Source organism: Rhinopithecus bieti, unplaced genomic scaffold (assembly GCF_001698545.2).
Source record: "Rhinopithecus bieti isolate Rb0 unplaced genomic scaffold, ASM169854v2 scaffold_6945, whole genome shotgun sequence".
In the NCBI taxonomy this organism is placed as follows: domain Eukaryota; kingdom Metazoa; phylum Chordata; class Mammalia; order Primates; family Cercopithecidae; genus Rhinopithecus; species Rhinopithecus bieti.
This window is the reverse complement of record NW_016805531.1, coordinates 4,148,614-4,169,040: the sequence shown is the minus strand read 5'-3', so window position 1 is coordinate 4,169,040 and position 20,427 is coordinate 4,148,614. Positions and strand designations below refer to the sequence as shown.

General features: G+C 41.0%; 1 protein-coding gene across 1 annotated transcript; it reads right to left on the bottom strand.

The window, feature by feature from the left end:
- Nucleotides 1–1,282: 1,282 nt before the first annotated feature.
- GATM (glycine amidinotransferase) lies at nucleotides 1,283–19,532 on the bottom strand. Its single transcript, XM_017872824.1, has 9 exons — nucleotides 18,966–19,532; nucleotides 17,152–17,370; nucleotides 9,525–9,720; nucleotides 8,262–8,452; nucleotides 6,568–6,705; nucleotides 6,243–6,407; nucleotides 4,992–5,055; nucleotides 4,082–4,198; nucleotides 1,283–2,380 (listed from the first exon to the last, which is right to left on the bottom strand). The coding sequence occupies exons 1-9, from the start codon at nucleotides 19,032–19,034 to the stop codon at nucleotides 2,268–2,270; spliced, it is 1,272 nt and encodes a 423-aa protein (XP_017728313.1). The 5' UTR covers nucleotides 19,035–19,532; the 3' UTR covers nucleotides 1,283–2,267.
- Nucleotides 19,533–20,427: the final 895 nt, after the last annotated feature.

Sequence of the window (20,427 nt, the reverse complement as noted above, 5' to 3'; positions counted from 1 at the left end):
ACCTGAGACGTGAATCCTCCCGTCCAGCATATCACACTGTATACACCACCTGTCCTTCAGTCACTTAGCAGCCACCTCGTTATCAGACTACAGTCCTGGTATTCAAGTAACCTTATTTTACTGAATGATGACTCAAATGCAAGTCTTGATGCTGGCAATTTGGACATACCAAAGAAAAGCCTAAGTGGCTTTCTTTAAGGGAAAGGTGAAAGTTCTCAACAAGAAAAGAAAAAGTTGCATGTTGAGGTTGCTGAGATCCACGGTAAGAATGAATCTCCTATCTGTGAAGTTGTGATAAAGGAAAAAGAAATTCATGCTAGTTTTGCTGTCGCACTACACATGGCAAAAGTTATGGCCACAGTGCGTTGATAAGTGCTTAGTTAAGGTGGAAAGGCATTATATTTTTGTTTGCAAGACATGAACAGAAAACATGTTCCCGACTGACAGCCATGTGTTGCGCCAGATTAACTTTATCATAGGTCTGCATGGATAAGAAAAGCATAGTACACATAGGGTTTGGTACTACTCAAAGTTTCAGGCATTCATCGGGGATCTTGGAACATAACCCCTAAGGATAAGGGAGAACTACTTACTGGAAAGGAAAGGAGAAAGAAACTTAACCAGAATAGGCAAATGTATATAAACCTATAGAGGATTGTAAACTGAAGGAACTAATGCCTGATGGTCTCTATTTCCTCTGTGAAAAATAAAACAATATGATCAGCTAAGAAAATGTAGTGAAGGTTTGGAATAGCTACTGAGGAGGACATAGAGAACTGTGTAGCAGAATTGTCGGGTAGTATTTAGGCCTGCAAATATATACCCTAATGTGCACCAATCCACACAACTGGATAGATTTCTCAAGCAGGATTCAGTCCATGTATAGGACTAATAGGTGTTTCTGTAATGGATGTAAAACGAACACCAGGATGTAAAGGAGTTAAAGGTGTTAGTAAGGGTATGGTTGAAACCTGTGACTCATTTCAAAGTACACAATCTATGCAGATTTTTCACAAAAAACACATTCAGCAACTTAAGAACAGAGCCTCTTCCTTTCCGGGGCCTAGGATTACTCCTTATACTCAGAAGATATTCAGATATTTTTGAATTAATTAATTAATTAATAAACAAAAATCTGACTTTGCTAATAAGCATTTCTGAATGTAAGTATTAGGTTTACTTTTGTGATGAATATGTTGATTATTTTAGAGAATTAGAATTCTGTATCAAGAGCCACATTCCAATAATTTACTTACACTAAAATGACTAGACCAATGCCAAATTCAGTATGGAACACAAAAGTTTATTAGAATAAAAACACATACAGTATCAACACTAAAATTATTTCACATCGCATATAGGTTTTACCTCCATTAGTTTTTTTTAATGCTTATAAAGTCTATGCTCTAAATAATTTGCACATTTGTAAACAAATCTTAGATTACCAAAGATGCAGTGTATCTATCAGATACTGAATATCAACACTTAAGGATGGGAACTGATAGCGAAATCCAATTACACTAAACGTTCCTGTAAATTTTTAGAAAGAGAGGAAAAGATTAAAATAATTCACTTGAAATGAGGTAAGATGTATATGAAAAGGTTTTAGTAGCATATATCACAATATTGAGATAAGAATATTAAAACATTCATGGAAAATTCACTTTGATGTTTTGCATAGTCTAGGTTATTTTTTAAAAAACAAAAAATTAAAATTACCCAAATTCCTTATTAGAAAAAGAGACAATTACCTGGTTCTACTTAGGATCCGTGTATGTTCTAAGTCTTTCTCTCCTTTATAAAAAAAGAGATTATCTGATTCTATTTAGGATCTGTGTACATTCTAAGTCTTTCTCTCATTTAGAGAAAAACATTCTCAAGTCTATAGAAGAGGAAAAAAAATTAAGATTAGGACCAACATTTCAAGCTGCCTTTTGGAAAGAAAATTAAAAACAGAGGTAGATGGTTAATTATTAGTGGCCAAGTTACTCAGGTGACTAATTTTTGTCTTGGTACACATTCACCAAAATTTTATACTTGAAGCCAAATGGTAAATAACTTTAGGAGTAGAGAGTAATACCTAGCAGAAGTTATTTTCTTTATGTCAAAGAAAAGTAATAGAAGCAAACCAGGCTTACAACCCCTGTTACGGAGATGACTGTTTAAAGCACTACAGTTCATGCACTTTTTAAAGCAGGATAATGAACCTTGCCCCTAAGCTTCTTAGGTGTATCTGAGGCCAGCGCCACAAGCTCCATCAGGCCTGTTCAGTCCAAGTAGGACTGTAGGGTGCCCCGGCGCCGGACATCACAGGTCCAGCAGTGGAAGCCTCCTCCCAGGGAATTGGCATTACGAATGTTAACTTTAATGGTAGTTATACCTGCATTGAAAGAGAGATGAGGTCAGTTAGATGGACTAACATGAAGATTCTCCTAGAGAAAGTAGGCCTACAGATTTGGAGGAATCCTGTGGTTCTAATCCTTAAGGATGCCCAATCCAGAATAGTCTTTTCTCTTCCAATTTTATTTTCACCAACTATATTTCATCTGCTAATATAAAATCTTCTCCAAAAAGTCAACAGAGAACTCTGAAGTTTTGTTCTATTGACTATTTACAAGTCAATAGACTGAGCAGGTGTACCTACCAAATGTTCAAAATGGCCAAGTACTAAAATCTCAAGGCCTTTTAGAATTATACGTTAACTACTTTGTCAGACTGTTTCTAATTTTACCATGTTAATTTAATAGGCAAAGCAAAATTTAGCTGACCTGAAAAGTTGACTTTACATATTCACATGTAAGGAGAGTTTACTGATACAGATTAACTTCACCAGGCCACCATAAGGAAACAATGGAACACAGCTGGTGTTTCAATATCTGGGTTTGTATGGTTATACAGGTACCAAAGCAAATCCAGCTATCAGTTTAATCTGGTACCATCTGTAATAACAAGGCTATGATGTGCGTGGCCTATTTAACCAATGGTATTTAGGAAGAATCTGTTGTGTTAGACATAGTGGGGTTTTAAAAAGAAAATCTATTCTTCTTCCTCAAGAAGCTAATTATTTTGAGAGGAGGATAGGCTACAAAGTCACTAAGGGTCCATTGGTATAGCCAGGGAGAGGAAGGTGGCATAAGCCATTCAGAAAGACTTTCCTAGTCGGGCATGGTGGCTCACACCGATAATCCCAACGCTATGGGAGGCAGAGGTGGGTGGATCACTTGAGGTCAGAGTTCGAGACCAGCCTGGCCAAGTCACTCTCTACTAAAAATACAAAATTAGCCAGGCATGGTGGTGCATGCCTGTAATCCCAGCTACTCAGGAGGCTGAGGCAGAAGAATCGCTTGAACCCGGCAAGTGTAGGTTGCAGTGAGTCGAGGTCGCGCCACTGCACTACAGCCTGGGTGACAGAGCTCTGTCTCAAAACACACACACACACAAACACACACACATACACACACACACATCTTTATAACAGCTCATATGAAAATCCTTTCCTTCAACATTTCTCTCAATAATACTAGAATCATTGGTCTAAATTTTGAATATCAGGATAAGTAAACTCCTACTTAAGTAAAACCCAGTCCTGCTCTTCAATTCAAAACTGAATGATTTACTGACACTTCCTTGCGTTTCACTACTTTGTTAACTATGCTTATTACACATAAAAGTGACTTCTGCATCTGTACGCTTATGAGTCCTTTAAAATATGTGATGACAGGACACTTTTAAAGGACCCACAATGATTTCTTATTTGAAGAAGGGCTGGCCAAGCTATCTGCTCACCTGCAAAGGGGTGGGTTTCCACAAATGGGCACCAGGAGGCTGGCTAAGTCACATAAGATTTATAAACTTACTGCTAAGGGGGTGTCTCAGGAGTTCAGGATGCATCTCCAACTTTTGGGGGCTACGTGTGTTGAAAATAAAAATACTAACTTTCTGTGAAATAATAACTTGGTGCCTCTAAAAGGAATCAAAATTGAATTAGATAAACCATTTATCAAACCTAGCATGTCATTTCTTTAGTTCTTCTCCTTTAACATTTTCATGTATGACAACATGTCTCATTTGTTGTACATACCCAGCTTTTCAAACATCTTTTGAGTTGGAACTTCATTGGCATCCACCATAACACGTTTTTCATCTAGCATTAAGACATTCATGGAAAGCCATTTGGATGACATCCAGAGTGGATGATCTAAAAACAGCAACAACTGTTAAACCATGTCTGCTATGATTTTGGTTTAAAGCAAGGATTTACAAGTGAAGAATATATTAAAGTGACAGCTCAATTCTTTCAGTAGTTCACTTTCCATGTGAACGCTTATTTTAATCTTAAAACAATTTATCTATAAATGGTATGAATCAATCTGTACTCATTATACATTTGAATTTTACCCTGTTTTCTTTTAAAAGTCGTATCTTGGCTGGGCATGGTATAATCCTAGCACTTTGGGAGGCTGAGGCAGGAAGATTCCTTGAGCCCAGGAGTTTGAGACTATTGCCCTGAGATGGTGTCTCACTGGGGAACACAGCAAGACATCATTTCTACAAACAAACAAACAAACAAAAAATAACTTGCTGGGCATAGTGGCCTGCACTTATAGTCCCAGCTACTTAGAAAGCTGAAGTGGAAAGATCACTTGAGCCCAGGAGTCTGAGGCTGCAGTGAGCTGTGAATGCACAACTGCACTTAAGCCTGGGCGACAGAGCAAGACACTGTCTCAAAAAAAAAAAAAAAAAAGTCATATCTTGCTTTATGTGATATTGTCTTACTCTGTCTTCTCCTCACTTCATTTTCTATGGAAGAAAAAGTTGCAAACACAAGTCCCAGCCTTTTTCTGATGCTCACAGTCCCAAGCACCACTTTACACCTTACTGAGGAAACACATTCTCTAAGCTGCTAACATTTGGGCTGCTCTGTATAGGCAAAAGATCCTTGGTCACTAAAGTCATTATTTTAGTCTATCAGTGTATGAAAGTAAACATACCGTCTGGGATGATTGGTGTTGGAGGAGTAATGATAGTCCATCCTGCTTTCTTGAAAAGATCAATCTGTAAGACCGAAAAAACCCCCCAAAACTGTTAAATTCACATATACTATTATTATTCTTAATCTCTAATAACCCTTATCAGTAATAATTCTTTTTGAGAAGCTGTCTTCTTAGCTTCCAAAATAAAGAAATTAAAATTTCTAAACATTTGGGTGATTTTGTCTGAATCCTAATTAAAAATGTACATAAAATCCCCAGATTAAAGTTAAAAGTAACAGAAATATTGAAGCTTTTAAAGACAGTCTTAAACTTTTCTCTGGTTTCAGAGTCTTAAAAAACCAAAGATACTTTCCTTAGAAATTCTCATTTTAAAATTGAAAAATTTCCTATTTAGTTACAAGAAAACAAAAATGTGACTATGTCAAACCCACAGTCCTACTTCTTGTCCATCATTTTGTATCTAGGACCATGGTATAAAGATAGATGTTAGCTATGCATTCTCAAAGAACCATATGGTCCTTAGCGACCTTTTGCAACTCAGCCATCCCTGTGTTCACATACCCACTAACTATATGAATAAATCATAATAAAATGAAATGAATAAGTAGTCATGGTCATCGGGTCTAAAAATAAAAAACAGAAATGAACAGTGACACAGCATAACAGTGGTTTTTAAAAGTTGTACTGCAACCTTGCAAATAACAGAAAATCACTCATCACCTAACTGGAAGTAGGGGGCTGTGGACAGAAAGCAGGAGGCTGCAGGTGAAAGGGATAGACCTGCTGCTGTTTAGTGGCTCTGCTTCTCCCTACAAAGCAGGGTTGGCCAAAGGGAGCCTAACCCACTGTAGAGGGAAGACAACCACTGTCTAGTGGCATTGCCCTGCCCATGCAAGGATCATCTTGTCTAAAATTTGCTGCTGTGGAACCACTGTTGCAAGTTATGAGATAATGCCACCCTGTTTGATAAAAATACACACATATGCACAAATCTGAGACTTTGACAACAGCAAGCGGCCAAAGTCTGATGATCCCATACTAATTACTGTGTCAACTACGTATATTTCTGCATGGTAGACATCTTGTAATAAACCATAAGGAATCCAATGTTTGATCATCATAATGTTGAGTACTGCTGAATCTGTCATTCAGAACCATTAGGAACCATGGAAGTGCTTAAAATAAAAGTGTCAAGTATTTTAGTTACTAGATTTTGTTGCTTTTCCAGAGTCCCGAGAAATCTCTTACCTGGTGACATGGTCGGTCAGGGTTGGAAAGCACAGTACCAGGTCCAATGATGTTGAAGGTAGCATCAATATGCATGGGATTGGGATCTTTAAAGGAGATGATATGTACTCTGTAATCTGGAGCAAGATGCCTACGCATCCATTCAATGCCTAGGTAGTTTGTAACCTGAAAACAAAAGAAAGACATACAATCAATAAATATTTGGTTCTATGTCTAGAAAACTAAAAATATTCAAGGTGAAAAAAATTTAGGATGAAAATATTTTAATTTGGAAGTAAAGAATACAATAATATAGTGTGAAATTTCAGAGGCAGCCTGCGTTTACCTGGCTTCTCTGTGCAAAAATATCTTTTCCAGCTCGAATGAAGTCAGCAGCATCAAAGCATGGCTCAAACTCAGTTGTCACAAATTTTCCCTGAGCAGCCAATTTGTGTCTGTCTTCTACAGAGTGGATGGGATAATCCTAATTGGAACAAGAATGAACACAAACAATGCATTGGATCATGAGAAAATTATTTATAAGGCGTACAGTACTAAGAAAATTAGTTTAACATCATTTTTCAAAATATTACTACTCAGTTCTAGACTAAAACATGCCTGGGAAAGAAGTGGGTCCATGATAAATAAACCAAAACAACAATAAAACAACAAACTAGCATTACAGTAATTTCCTGATACAATAGTCCTCCTTTACCCATGATTTCACTTTCCATGGTTTCAGTTACCTGCAATCAACTGTTGTCCCAAAACATTATTTTGAGAGAAACAGAGAGACCACATTCACCTAACTTTTAGTAAAGTATATTTATATAATTGTTCCATTTTCTTATTCATTATTGTTGTTAGTCTTACTGTGCCTAATTTGTAAATTCAACTTTATCATAGGTATGTATATATGTATAGGAAAAAACAAAATATATAGAGTTCAGTATTAGCATCCACTGAGAGTCTGGAACGTATCCCCTAAGGATGAGGGGGCACTATGTACTTAGAAAAAAATGGTACATGCCAGGTGAGATGGCTCACACCTGTAATCCCAGCACTTTGGGAGGCTGAAGTGGGCAGATCACCTGAAGTCAGGAGTTCGAGACCAGCCTGGCCAACATGGTGAAATCCCGTTTCTACTAAAAATACAAAAATGAGTCAGGCATAGTGGCATGTACCTGTCATCACAGCTACCCAAGAGGCTGAGGCAGGAGAATTGCTGGAACCTGGGAGGTAGAGGCTGCAGTGAGCTGAGATCATGCCACTGCATTCCATCCAGTCTGGGCAACAGAGCAAGGCTCTGTCTCAAAAAAAAAAAAAAAAAAGTGATACAGAGGCAGTAACTGATTCTGAGAATACTCCATGACCCGTATGGAAAGTAAACAGGATGAAGTCATTCTGTTCTTTTAGAAAAGGAATTTGGTCCCGAGCCTAACTCATACCATAAAATGAGATGCCATGTTTCCCCTGCCAAATTTGATTGGGAGTGGCAAAACTAATTCATTATTTCTGTCTTTAAACCCAGAAGCTATTTTGATTTTGTTTTTTTTCCATAAAAGATCAAATGGTAACTGATTTAATAAGGGACATACATTTCATTTTACTGTGAATTTGGACTGTAGACCAGGTTCTTTTTCTAGAAGAAGAAAAGTGAACTTCAGTCTAGTGACTTTTCTGGTTCCACTAATGAATACTGGTACACCTGTAGGCAAGTTTTTCCCCCTCTAATGGAATGATACTACAGTATCATTAGGGTTGTTGTGAAAAACAAACAGGATTGAGGATGTAAATAAAGGGTTTAACCCAGGACCCAGAAGAAGGTAAGCACCAAAAAGTGTTAGCGATTATTATTACTATCATAGGATCATTTACTCTTATCATATTCATCATAAAATAATCACTTTTTAAAAATAAGATGATGTTTTCTCTTTCTAAAATGCATAATATGTAAAAGGTATCACAGAATCTCTATCTTACTCTTTGTGGATCAGTTAGAAAAGTTAGTAATAAGCTAGCCTATTATTAGGGACTCACCCGGTCATAAAGCTCATCAGCCATTGTGGGCTTAGGAGCTGTTGTCCACTTGGCGCCACGGTGGAAGTAGTCTTTGATAATTGACCTGTATGCTCGGTACTCAAAGAAGCGTGAACGCCATGCCATGGGAGCCTCGATAATCTCATTGCCCACAACTATCAGGATGTCTCGAGGCATTGCACTGTATAAACCTGTCAGACCAAAAAATTCCATGACAACTTCAGCAGTGTTAATTTCCAAGACAAAAAAGTCTATATAGGGCCAGGCACAGTGGCTCATGCCTGTAATCTCAGCACTTTGGGAGGCAAAGACGGGCGGATCACTTGATCCTGACCGGGCTGGTCAGGAGTTCAAGAGCAGCCTGGCCAACATGGTCAAGCCCCGTCTCTACTAAAAGAATACAAAAAAAATTAGCCAGGCATGGTGGCATGTGCCTGTAATCCTAGCTACTCGGGAGACTGAGGCAGGAGAATCAGTTGAACCAGGAGGCCAAGGCTGCAGTGAGCGGAGATCATACCACCGCACTCCAGCCTGGGCAACAGAGTGAGACTCTGTCTCAAAAAAAAAAAGTCTATATAATATGACCTCTTTTTTTGGTTAAAAAAAACTAGTAAAAATACATGTGTATATGTATATATGAAAATGGCAAAAAATTTGAATAATACATACTAGATTGTTCACATGAATTCTGTGTGGTGGTGAGGAAGCCAAGAAAAAAAGAAAAGAAAAAAAGTGAAGGAATAAAGTCCTTGTACAAAGAGATGTTGAACCACCAAGCTTTCACCATTTGTAAGCTCCTTTCTTGCTATACAGAAATAGAGCTCTTAAAGGACCATCAGCATCACAAGATAAAAACTGAGCCAAGGATCGATCTAAAACTAGAAATTAGAACAGTGACCTAAGGCACAAGAACAGTCATGCAGCAATGTCAGTTAAAAATAAAATGGAAATGTTTCTATTCCCCTTTTGATTTCTGTTCTTGAGGAAAATTAAATGAATCCACTGTTCTTATGTAAGGAAATGACTATAAAGTTTAGGAAAATTTGTTATTTCACGGAGATTCCACTAGATGGAATGGAGTTTAGAATGTATACATCTTAATCATATCAACATGGACCAAACCATTCCTAAATAAATCTTTAAAGTTTTCAAGAACTAGCAAAGCAAAGGACTCTCCAAGAAATTTTTTGGAGCTTTCCCCTTACACATGAAGAAAGACACTGAAAATTCACACTGGCAGTTTAGTTATCTGACATCACTTACCCGTAGACTCAAAATCAGGAGTTTTATACTTCAACGACCAGTCAATGGGGTCAGGCCTCCTCACTGTCACTCCTTCCATTTTTAAAATATTGCACATTTCTTCAATTTCAGTAACAGCCTTTTTCAAATGATCTTTGGGAAAAGAATGCCCTCCATGCTTCTGGTAAAATGGCCAGTACTTTTCATATGTGTTGGCCTGAAAGTAGAAGCAAATAAACGCAATACTTACAGAAGAAAAATACAGCTCATGATAGGTTCACAGGCAGTAAACAGCTCTTTGTATAAGGTATTAGAATTGAGACTCCAACCACGCCACGTTCAGTGCTGATTTCTAGCATTGAGCACATATGCTCTCTGGGCAGACACTCAGTATCTGCTGAATGAAGAACTCTAAAACATCTTGATGTTTTGAGGTCTTTTGCTCCTTCTGCCTGAGATCTCATGCCCAACCACTAACAGCATGTTTACCTTCAGACAGGCTTGGAATCCTCTTGGCCAGTTTTTTTTGCCACACTTTGCAGACAAAACAGGACATAGCATTTCTATCAGAGAGCCTCAATAAAACGGAACAAGAGAACACACAAACTAGCATAAGAGAATAAAAGCACTTATACTAAGCCAAAACCATGGGTTATCCATGCATCTCAGAATTCTGTCTGGAAAATAGCACCTCAAGATATTTTGTGAAGGGAAAAAAAGATATTTAGACCCTGTTAAGATCAGGAATATATTTTCAAATATGCTTTATTTCTCTTTAAACCCCATCATTGGTCAGGCATGGTGGCTCAGCCTGTAATCCCAGCACTTTGGGAGGCCGAGGTGGGCAGATAGCTTGAGGTCAGGAGTTCAAGACCAGCCTGGCCAACATGGCGAAACCTCATTTCTACTAAAAATTCAAAAATTAGCCAGGCCTGGTGGCATGTGCCTATAGTCACAGCTACTTCAGAGGCCAAGGCAGGAGAACTGCTTGAACACAGGAGGCAGAGGTTGCAGTGAGCTGAGATCGTGCCACAGCACTCCAGCCTGGGCAACAGAGCGAGACTCTGTGTCAAAAACAGAAAGAAAGGAAAAGAAAAGAAAAGAGAGGAGAGGAGAGGAAAGGAGACGAGAGGAGAGGAGAGGAGAGGAAGAAAGAAAGACAACAACAAAAAAAACCATTATTGATTTTCCCATTCAACAGAATTAACACTTGCCAAAATTGTGTAACAGTACAAATATGCCTTTGGTAATTCCCTGTCAAAATGCCTCACACCAACCACACCTCTCCTTTTTCTAATCCATTCAGCTCTGACATCTTTTCCAGTCTTTTTGTCATAGAAGAAAGTGATATGATAACCAAATTCACAAATTTTTAATAACTGAAAAAAAAATTTAGAAAGTTTCCAGGGCTATATGTATTTTAAAAGACTACCAAAGAGAAAACATTTGAATGCTTTAAAATGGCTCAATCAGTTTGCTAAAATTATTGTTGAATAGGGTAGGTGCAACAGCTCTAAAATATTGTTTTGTTTTGTTTTGTTTTGTTTTGAGAAGGAGTCTCACTCTGTCACCCAGGCTGGAGTGCAGTGGCCAGATCTCAGCTCACTGCAAACTCCGCCTCCCGGGTTTACGCCATTCTCCTGCCTCAGCCTCCTGAGTAGCTGGGACTACAGGCGCCCGCCACCTCGCCCGGCTAGTTTTTTGTATTTTTTTAGTAGAGACGGGGTTTCACCGTGTTAGCCAGGATGGTCTCGATCTCCTGACCTCGTGATCCGCCCGCCTCGGCCTCCCAAAGTGCTGGGATTACAGGCTTGAGCCACCGCGCCCGGCCTGTTTTGTTTTTTTTGATATGGAGTCTCACTCTGTTGCCCAGGCAGGAGTGCAGTGGTACTGCACCCTCAGCTCACTGCACCCTCCGCCTCCCACCCAGGTTCAAATGATTCTCCTGCCTCAGCTTCCTGAGTAGCTGGGATTACAGGTGCAGGCCACCACACCCAGCTAATTTTTTGTATTTTTAGTAGAGACAGGGTTTCACCATGTTGGCCAGGCTGGTCTTGAACTCCTGACCTCGTAATCCACCTGCCTCGGCCTCCCAAAGCACTGGGATTACAGGCGTGAGCCACCGTGCCCGGACAAAATATTGGTTTTCAAACATGTAAAAATCTAGACATATTCTGCATTCAGATTGTTTTCCAAATGTCTAAGTTCTCAGTCAATTTGCATAAATACACTGGGAAATGTACATGATGCATCTTCCTATTTTTCAACCTACATGAAGCAGAACTCCAATCAGAGAATCCAGACTCTAAGAAAAAGCCTCAAACCTTCATCAAAAGATTAGCAAAGCAATGTACATTGATATATTTTAAGTTTAAAATGTTTTAAATGTTTTAATTTAAATTTTGTTTAAAAATGTTTAAAGCAGGTATTTTTTAAATGTTTATTCATATAATTGATGAACTGACTTAGTCCTGACCATGTCAGATATGAGGGTCTCCACCATCAATCAGATAATTTCGGATATCAATAAGTACTAGAAAGAAGGTGTAAAACTTGGTAATGGGCTCAAGTGTGTCAGAGTGTGTCTACTTTAGCTGGATATTCTCATTTGGTTTCCCAGCAATCCTATCAAAGAAACAGGGCAAGCTCTCGTATGCTTATTTCACATGTAAGGAAAGAGGCTCTGGCTGGTCACATGCTTGCTAACTATCTGGACAAGCAGGACTAGAACTCAAGTTCTCTGACTGTTACTTGAAGAGTGTCCCTAATACATCATGGGACTTGCATGTTATACTGGTTTGAACACTTCTAACTAGATGTGCAAAAACTTTTAAGACTGGAATTGCTTAACAAGTTCAAACTGTCCCAATGGCTTTTACTCATCAAGACTGACCAAATGTCTAGATGTTTAGCTCTTTAATGCCAAAGACAGTATCTTTTCTAGATTTTGTGTCTCTACGTCCATTTTTATCTCAGTCTGATAAATATCAAATATATGAAAGTGGACCCATTTCTTGTTAGTTCAATATCCAAGTTCACATGAGTGACGCTGGAACCCAGCTTGGTGAATAAGGAATAAGCCAAGAAACAGGTCTTTAGAAAAACTGAATGATGCCAGTGAAACTCTTTTAAATAGAGGCTGGTAAACAAAGGTCTATAGGCAAATTTGGCCTGCTGCTTGTTTTTGTAAATAAAGTTTTATGGGAATGCAGGCACATTCATTTGTTTACATATTGTCTATGACTGCTTTTGCACTACAATGGCACAGCTGAGAGCTGAGGAGTTCAACAGAGACCGATGGTCTGCAAAGCCTAAATTACTTATTATCTGGTAGAAAGATGAAGTTTGCTGAGGCCTGGGGTCTGAATCATTAATTAGCTCTTTTACTAAGATCTATAGGCAAACAGCAGGCTGAATTTCTGGCCTATGAAAAATGCTACCAGCAGTAAACATTTTACAAGATCAAGCTACCCTTTCAAAAAACAAAATAAAAGCACTCCACTGTTTTCTACTCCTAGGAATTTCTGCAACAGCGACCAGAAAGAGGGTAATAATGACTCTTTATATTCCTCTCAGATACATGCTGGTACTACTCATCCATTCACCACTTCCTCCTTCTCATGCCAGGCACATCTCCTACAATCCACTAGGGACAAAAAGCCTTTGAAAATTTAACACTGGGTTACAGGAGATGCAGAGTTATGCAGTCTCACCAGACTCATTCCAAAGTATCCTCCGTGACTATTTGTGCAGAGTGAAACTTGCTTTGATAAATTAAACTTTCCTGGGAGAAAGGTTATTTGAACAAATGTGAATTTTTCTTGTAGAGTTTATAATCTAGCAAAGGTTGGGCAAAGTAAAATGATCAGGGCACAATACATTTTACAAGAGATAGCTAGAAATTGTTTACACTTCCTTTATAACCCTGCTAAATGAGCTAGCAATCATTTACCAAGTTGTTTGCAAGATGATGAACACTGTATTAGATGCTTAGCATATGATGTTTATAACAATCTGTTGCAAAGGTACGTCTGCATTCCTTGAACCTTTATACTCTCTCAAAGCCTAAAACCCTTTGCAACGGTTTGCCAAGTGAATTTTTAAATACTGTCTTTGGAAGGCTAAGAAATGACAACAGAAATGTATTTATCCAGCTGTAAGCTTATATTACACTAATCTTGATTAATCTTGTATTTTATAAAAGGTCCTTTATCAAGGGCTTTACTTTTAAAAAGACAAAAGCAAAGCAAAAAACATATTTGAGGCTGGGCACGGTGGCTCACCCCTGTAATCCCAGCACTTTGGGAGGCCAAGGCAGGCAGATCACGAGGTCAGAAGATAGAGACCATCCTGGCTAACATGGTGAAACCCTGTCTCTACTGAACATCCAAAAAAAAATTAGCCAGGTCTGGTGGTGGACACCTGTAGTCCCAGCTACTCAGGAGGCTAAGGCAGGAGAATGGCGTGAACCTGGGAGGCGGAGCTTGCAGTGAGCCAAGATTGTGCCACTGCACTCCAGTCTGGGCGACAAAGCAAGACTCTGTCTCAAAAAAAAAAAAAAAAAATTGATAGCAAATATTTACTATATTTTGCAGAACAAAAAGTCACAGAGCTTTAAAAAGTTATGCTTCCTAACAATTATGTTTCACATTCCTTTCCTTAAAATTTCTCTAGTACTTATATCTTCCAACATTTTCTGCTCTGATTGCCTATAGACAGTTTACTACATTATTTTTTCTTTTTATTATTCCTAAACTGATTAATATATGTCATTCTTCTTTACTATAAGGCACGGCCTTGTCTGCTAGGATCCATGCATGTCTTGGATTTACTTTCTTGTCCCTCAAAACCAGGCTTAGCACATGGCATGAAACAGAAATAACCATTTTTTCCTGTCTAGAGTCAAAGAGAGAAAGAGAAAGTGAGAAGAATAAACAAACAAAAAGAACCAGACAAATGAATGAAATCAATACTGCTAATGTTACTGGAATCTACAACTATTATACCCCCAAAGTACCTTTGGAATGTTATTGGCAAATTGGATCCATACAACTATAACAAGTTGTTGTTTTGTCCTTTAAAATACTTAACATTTAACCTTTTACTTTTAGATTAATCCTTAATCCTGTTAGGTAGCTAGCAAACCTCTAATATCTTCATTTTACGGTGACCCAGAAAGCTATGGAATCTTGTACAAGGTCAAATAACTGATTAACCGAGACTAGCTATCAAGCTTTTATCAAATACCTAATTAATCCCAGACTCCTGACTTCAGCATGGTACATTTTCCAAAAGCCCAGGAAATGACAAAGTCTAAAGTCATAAATCAAGTGACAAAGAACTCAAAATTATGTCTGAGAATTCTGATTCTGTAAAATCACATGATATGAAAGTCTATCATTGTAAAGACAAGTAGAAGGATAAATTATTGCTTGGATTTAAATTTTAATTCCACCCAATTAAAATGGGTTAGGGGATGGGACTTTTCAAGAAAAGACTTAAGAAGACTATGCCTTTTAAAAACATGTGGATGGTGTATAAATTAATCTTCTCACCAAATTCCAAATATCAGAACCAAAGACAGTTTCAGAACAATTAGAAGTTATTACTTTTTCTATTTCCCTGTCTTCCTGGTCTAACTCAGGAGTCATTTTCTTCAAGAGGACTTCTTAACTGGCCAGAACTTGGTCATTTCTCTTTTCTTAGCTTTCCTGGCACTTCAACTGCCTTGTCAGTCGATTAGAATAAGATACTTGGTCTTTGTTTCTATGTGGACATCATATATCTTCAAATAGAAAGGAAGATCTTTTACATTAATACCTCTAGAGCCCTGGTACATCGTAGGCAATATTTCTGAAGACCACGAAAATGCTGTTACAGAACTTCTTTCCTCAGTCCACTTTACAAATAAAAGTGTAAATATTCAGAAAAAATTTAAGGACATTATAGATAGATTTGTAACCCATTATTAATAGGAGTCTAGGCTGTGTCTACAATGCGGATGGTGGTCCCTTAGATATGGGACCCTTATGCAGTACAGAACCTGAACACTGGCCCACAGGGGCCCTGGGCATAAGAATATTACAGATGAAAACCACTAGGAGTTTTTGTTTGTTTGTTTGTTTGTTTTTGAGACGGAGTCTCTTTCTGTTGCCCAGGCTGGAGTGCAGCGGTACAATCTCGGCTCACTGCAACCTCCGCCTCCTGGGTTCACGCCATTCTCCTGACTCAGCCTCCCGAGTAGCTGGGACTACAGGCACCCGCCACCATGCCCAGCTAATTTTTGTATTTTTAGTGGAGACGGGCTTTCACCATGTTAGCCAGGATGTTCTTGATCTCCCGACCTTGTGATCCTCCCACCTCATCCTCCCAAAGTGTTGGGATTACAGGCGTGAGCCACAGTGCCTGGCCACCACTAGGAGTTTTTAAAAAGGGAGATATTACTTGTTGCCAGGGAAATTCTGGAACACTTTGTGAAAGGTGTCATTGAAGCTAGGTGGTAGTAGGTTTAAACTACAGACTAAAGGGCACAGGAAGATGGGTGGAAGAGACTTAGGTAGGGGCAAAGATGCAGGGCTTGTGAAGAAACAGTGAGTAGTCTAGTTTAGCTGCCTTATATGGTTGTCTTATAAAGTCTGCTGAAAACCAGGGTGGGATACTAGAGGAGAGAGGGACTTGACCAGAAATGAACACTGCTAATCTGCTGTACTAACAGATGAGTCAATAACTGGAATGGGGAATCCTGGAAATGCAGACAAGAGCCAGATTGTAAAGGATGTTGAATACCATTGAGGACTTTATCCTGAGCAATTCGGGGTGGGGTGGGGAGGGGTTGGCTAGCAAAGTAGAGGAGGAAAAGAAGCAGGATGAGTAACATGATCACATTTGAGTTTTAAAAAATCACTTGGATTGCAGCTGCAAGGTGGTTTGGTAAGAAGAGTGAGTAGCAGTGACCAGTTAGGAGTTAACTGCAATAGTCCAGGCAGCAGATGAGTGCCCAACCCTTAGGGAGAGGCAAAGCAGAGGGATGAGGCAAGATTCATTTTGACAAAAGCCTTGTTAAACCTTGGAGAATGGATGTGGAGGACGTGACATAAGGAGAAATCAAAGATGATTCTTTTGTGTTTTAGCTTGATTAAATAGGAATGCCAATAATTAAAAGGAGGGAATGGGGGGGGTCCACTTTAGCAGGGTGGCTGGCAAATGAACTCCAGATGTGCCAAGTTTGAAGTCATGTGGCAATATCCCATAAGGAGTTTAACTTGTTGATCTGGAAGGAGTTCAATACAGAGATCCGGACCAGAGAGGAGGTGGGAGGGGCAGCTGTGAGAATGGCTAAGAGAAGGGTGCTGAAAGTAATATTCTGTTCAACCTTGGCATTACAGGCTGTGAGGGAAGAAGATCTGAGGAAAAGAGAAAGAACTATTATTCCCAGAAAAGCTCTCTCAGATTCCAAGGGGAAGAGTTTCAGGAAGGAAGCAATTATCATGGGTGTAAACAGTGTCAAATACCACAGAGGTGTCAGGTAAGATAACTTAGTCACTGCATTGAGAGGTCTGAGAGTAAGCTGAAGGGAAAGCAGTCAGAGGGTAGCAGCAGCAAGTGAGGAGGGAACGCACTTTCAGACATCTGAACAGCCTTGCTTTACCTTCACCTCGACGGTGAACGGTGGAACACAGGCGTTTTCTGCTCTGCCCACTATCACTTCCTCCAAGGGGTCCCATTCGTTGTAAGAAGAGACAGGGCAGTCCTTGGGCAGAGGTTCAGTGGCCTTGTCGTCAGCTGCAAAGGAGTTCCGGGAGGAAGCCGTAGCTGCCTGGGTGCTCTGGAAAGTTCGCTGCACCCATCCCGTCAAGGTTCGTCCAAGCTTCCAAGAACAAAGAAAACATTATTGTATTGCATTGCTCTATCAGTACTTGCAGAGAGGAGGAAGTGGAGATGGGGTAAAAATCCAGCATAACATTGCCACTTAAAGTTTCCCTTTAGAAGAGCGTAAACCAAGATGTTAACAGTGTGTAGGTGGGTAGTGGGATTACAGATAATTTTTTTAACCCTCTTGTTTATCTACAAATTGTCTTATCTATTAATTGCTGTAACTCTTTAAAACTCCTCAGAAGACCGTGTCCCCAGCGACCATACACCTCCATCTTTATCTCAGAATGCAATTCCTGCACTCAAGCTTTAAGTAACTCTTTTGCAGATGGGTCAATCCTCCTCTCAGAAAACCAATCCTCCTCTCAGAAAACCACAGACAGCTGCTCTAAAACTTCCCGCCAGTCCCAGCTGAGGATGGAACCCCCTTTTCCCTCAAGTATCAAAGGTTACCAATATTAGGCTTATTTTATTTTATTTTATTTTATTTTTACAAATGAAAAGGTGGGAACATTTGTAAAGGATCGTATCTTTCAGAATAGCCAGCTTCAAATCAAGTTTTTTTCATCTTTGACATACACTTCGCATTCTTTGGCACTTCAATTCTAAGAGTGAGCAACTGCCATCTGCTCCATCTTACAGATGGTCCACAGTACCCTAGCCAAGATCAGGATTAGCCCAGGCGTAAATTCAAACAATTAAAAAGGAGATCTAAAAACTTCAAAAGCCTTTAAAAAACACATGGCCTATAAAATCTAGAGCAGGGAGGGTCCCTCAACCCGAGTAAACCTCAACCCCCCAAATCTCTATCCTGCTCTGTTAAAAGCCTTAGGAAGTAGGCAGGAGGGGAACTCGGGTGGAGGCAGAAGCAAGACGGAGAGTGGCAGCTGTTCAGGAACCAGTTGCTGGGGGGAGGCCAGAATGTCGGAGCGATTCCAGTCCTAGGAGCAAGGGAGGGTCTGCCGCCAGGGCAGCCGAAGGCGGGGAGCGCAGAAACTCTGCTTACAGGCTGCACTCCCCAGACTCCTCTCCAGACGTGGGACCGCATGTTATACTTGGAGTGAATCTGGTCGCTCGCTCCCCGTCCCCGATTACCACTTTGTCTGTCTCTTCTCCCCATCCATCTACCCCACATGCATTTTCCAGAAATCTCCCCAACTCGATGCCCACTCAGGCTACTGAACCCCAATAACGCCACCCTTTTACTAAGAGGAGCCTCCGTCATCCCAGCCCCTTGCTCCGAGCGGGAAGCTTGGTGCAGCGCACCAAGGTCCGGTAGAGGAGGGCAGCGCCCCCTGCACCGTGGGCCAGCAGGCCGCAGACGCGCAGACAGCAAGTGAACCCCAAGGGGTGGAGCCGCAACACAAGTTCCCCTGGACCCGGGGACGCCACCCAGCTCCTGGAGCCTGCAAAGCCTCTTGAAGCTGAGCTTCCCAGGGATACCAGAAGGGACACTCTCGTGCAATTCCGGCTGGGGAAAGCGAGGGAAGGCGGCGGCTCTGTGGAGGGAGCGAGCGAGCGAGTGCTCCACGCCGCCCTCAAGACCGAGTGAGTCACGCGGCCGCCAGACAAGGCCGGTGGCGCACGCACCCGAGACCCGATGTAGTGCACCGCCTCGGCGCCGCGGCTCCCGCCGCGCAGACACCGCACCCGCAGCATCGCCCCGGCCCGGCTGGTCCACGCACGGAATGTTCCTGGCCCTGGGCCGCGTCGGTCCAAGCCTCCCCGAGAGCGCGCCCGGAGCGTGATGGGCGGGTGCGCTGGGCCCGCGGCCTTTTGTAGCCGCGCTCCGCCCCGGCCGCCCCCCGCGGCCCCATTGGCTGCCGGGAACAGGTGGTGGGGCCTACAGAGCGCCCCGAATTAGGAACTGTTGGGAGGCGCCGCGGCCGCTGGCTCGAGCCTCCGACGGTTGCCCTTTTTTAGCCAGCGGGGCCACTGACGGCTTCTGTTGCACGCCCGGACCTGGACCCCGACCCGAGCGCCGCAAGAAGGCCCGCTGGAGTCTCGCGCAACTGGGCAGGACGCGCTTTCCGACGAAGTGACCATGGTCTATGCATATATTAAGTGAATATTTGAGAATTTAATTATGCAAAGCGTGAGTACAGTGTTACGCTTAAATTCACATATGCGCACGGACCCAGTCACCTCATTTTTCGGTAAACGAAACCACCTAAAATTAGGTGGTTTCTTAGTGCAACATCGGGTTTGAGACTGCAGAAAACTAAGTCTGGAAGTTGGGCCATTTGCTCCCCGGGGAGGTAGTGCTTTCCTTCCACTACCCCGTCGGGTGTTATTTGGAACACCTGCCATTTCACATGGTTTTTGGCCATGTGCCCCTGGCTTGAGAAACTCCGACATGAAAATCGACAAGTGTGGGTCAGAAATAAGGGAGGACGACAGTTTCGTTCCCTCCATTTCATGTTTTAAATTTTTTGTTTCAACTTTATTAGGATTCTTTTTTAGAAAAGTATTTTCCCTCACTGTGCAGTCTTAATTGCTGTGGATTTGTGCAAAGCTAGAGAACTCCGGTTAACATTTATGCTCCTAGTAGGAGAGGAGGCAAGAGATTTGAGTATTTCATTTTTGTACTTATAGAGTTGTAACTATTCATTTTTGATGAGCTGTCTTTTTAATTTTGGTATCTCAAGCTTGTTTTCCAGAGTTCATGGATGGAAAGCAACAGACAAGCAGATGGCATGGTAAAAAGAGCCTCCGAGAGGGAATTAGGATAACTGAGTTCCAGTCTTGACTCAGTTATAGACTACTGTGTGTCTTCTTGAATTGCAGTCTTCTTATCTGCAAAGTGAGAATAGAATTTACTGTCCCTAGCACATGGGGGGTTGCTGAGGGGCCAAAATGAGAGACTATACATGCAGAACTTGATTCGTGGCATTAGAGCTGTATGAGGCCTGGTGCAGTGGCTCACGCTTGTAATCCCAGCAATTTGGGAGGCCGAGGCGGGCGGAACGCCTGAGGTCAGGAGTTTGAGACTATCCTGGCCAACATGATGAAACCCTGTCTCTACTAAAAATACAAAAACTAGGTTGGGCGT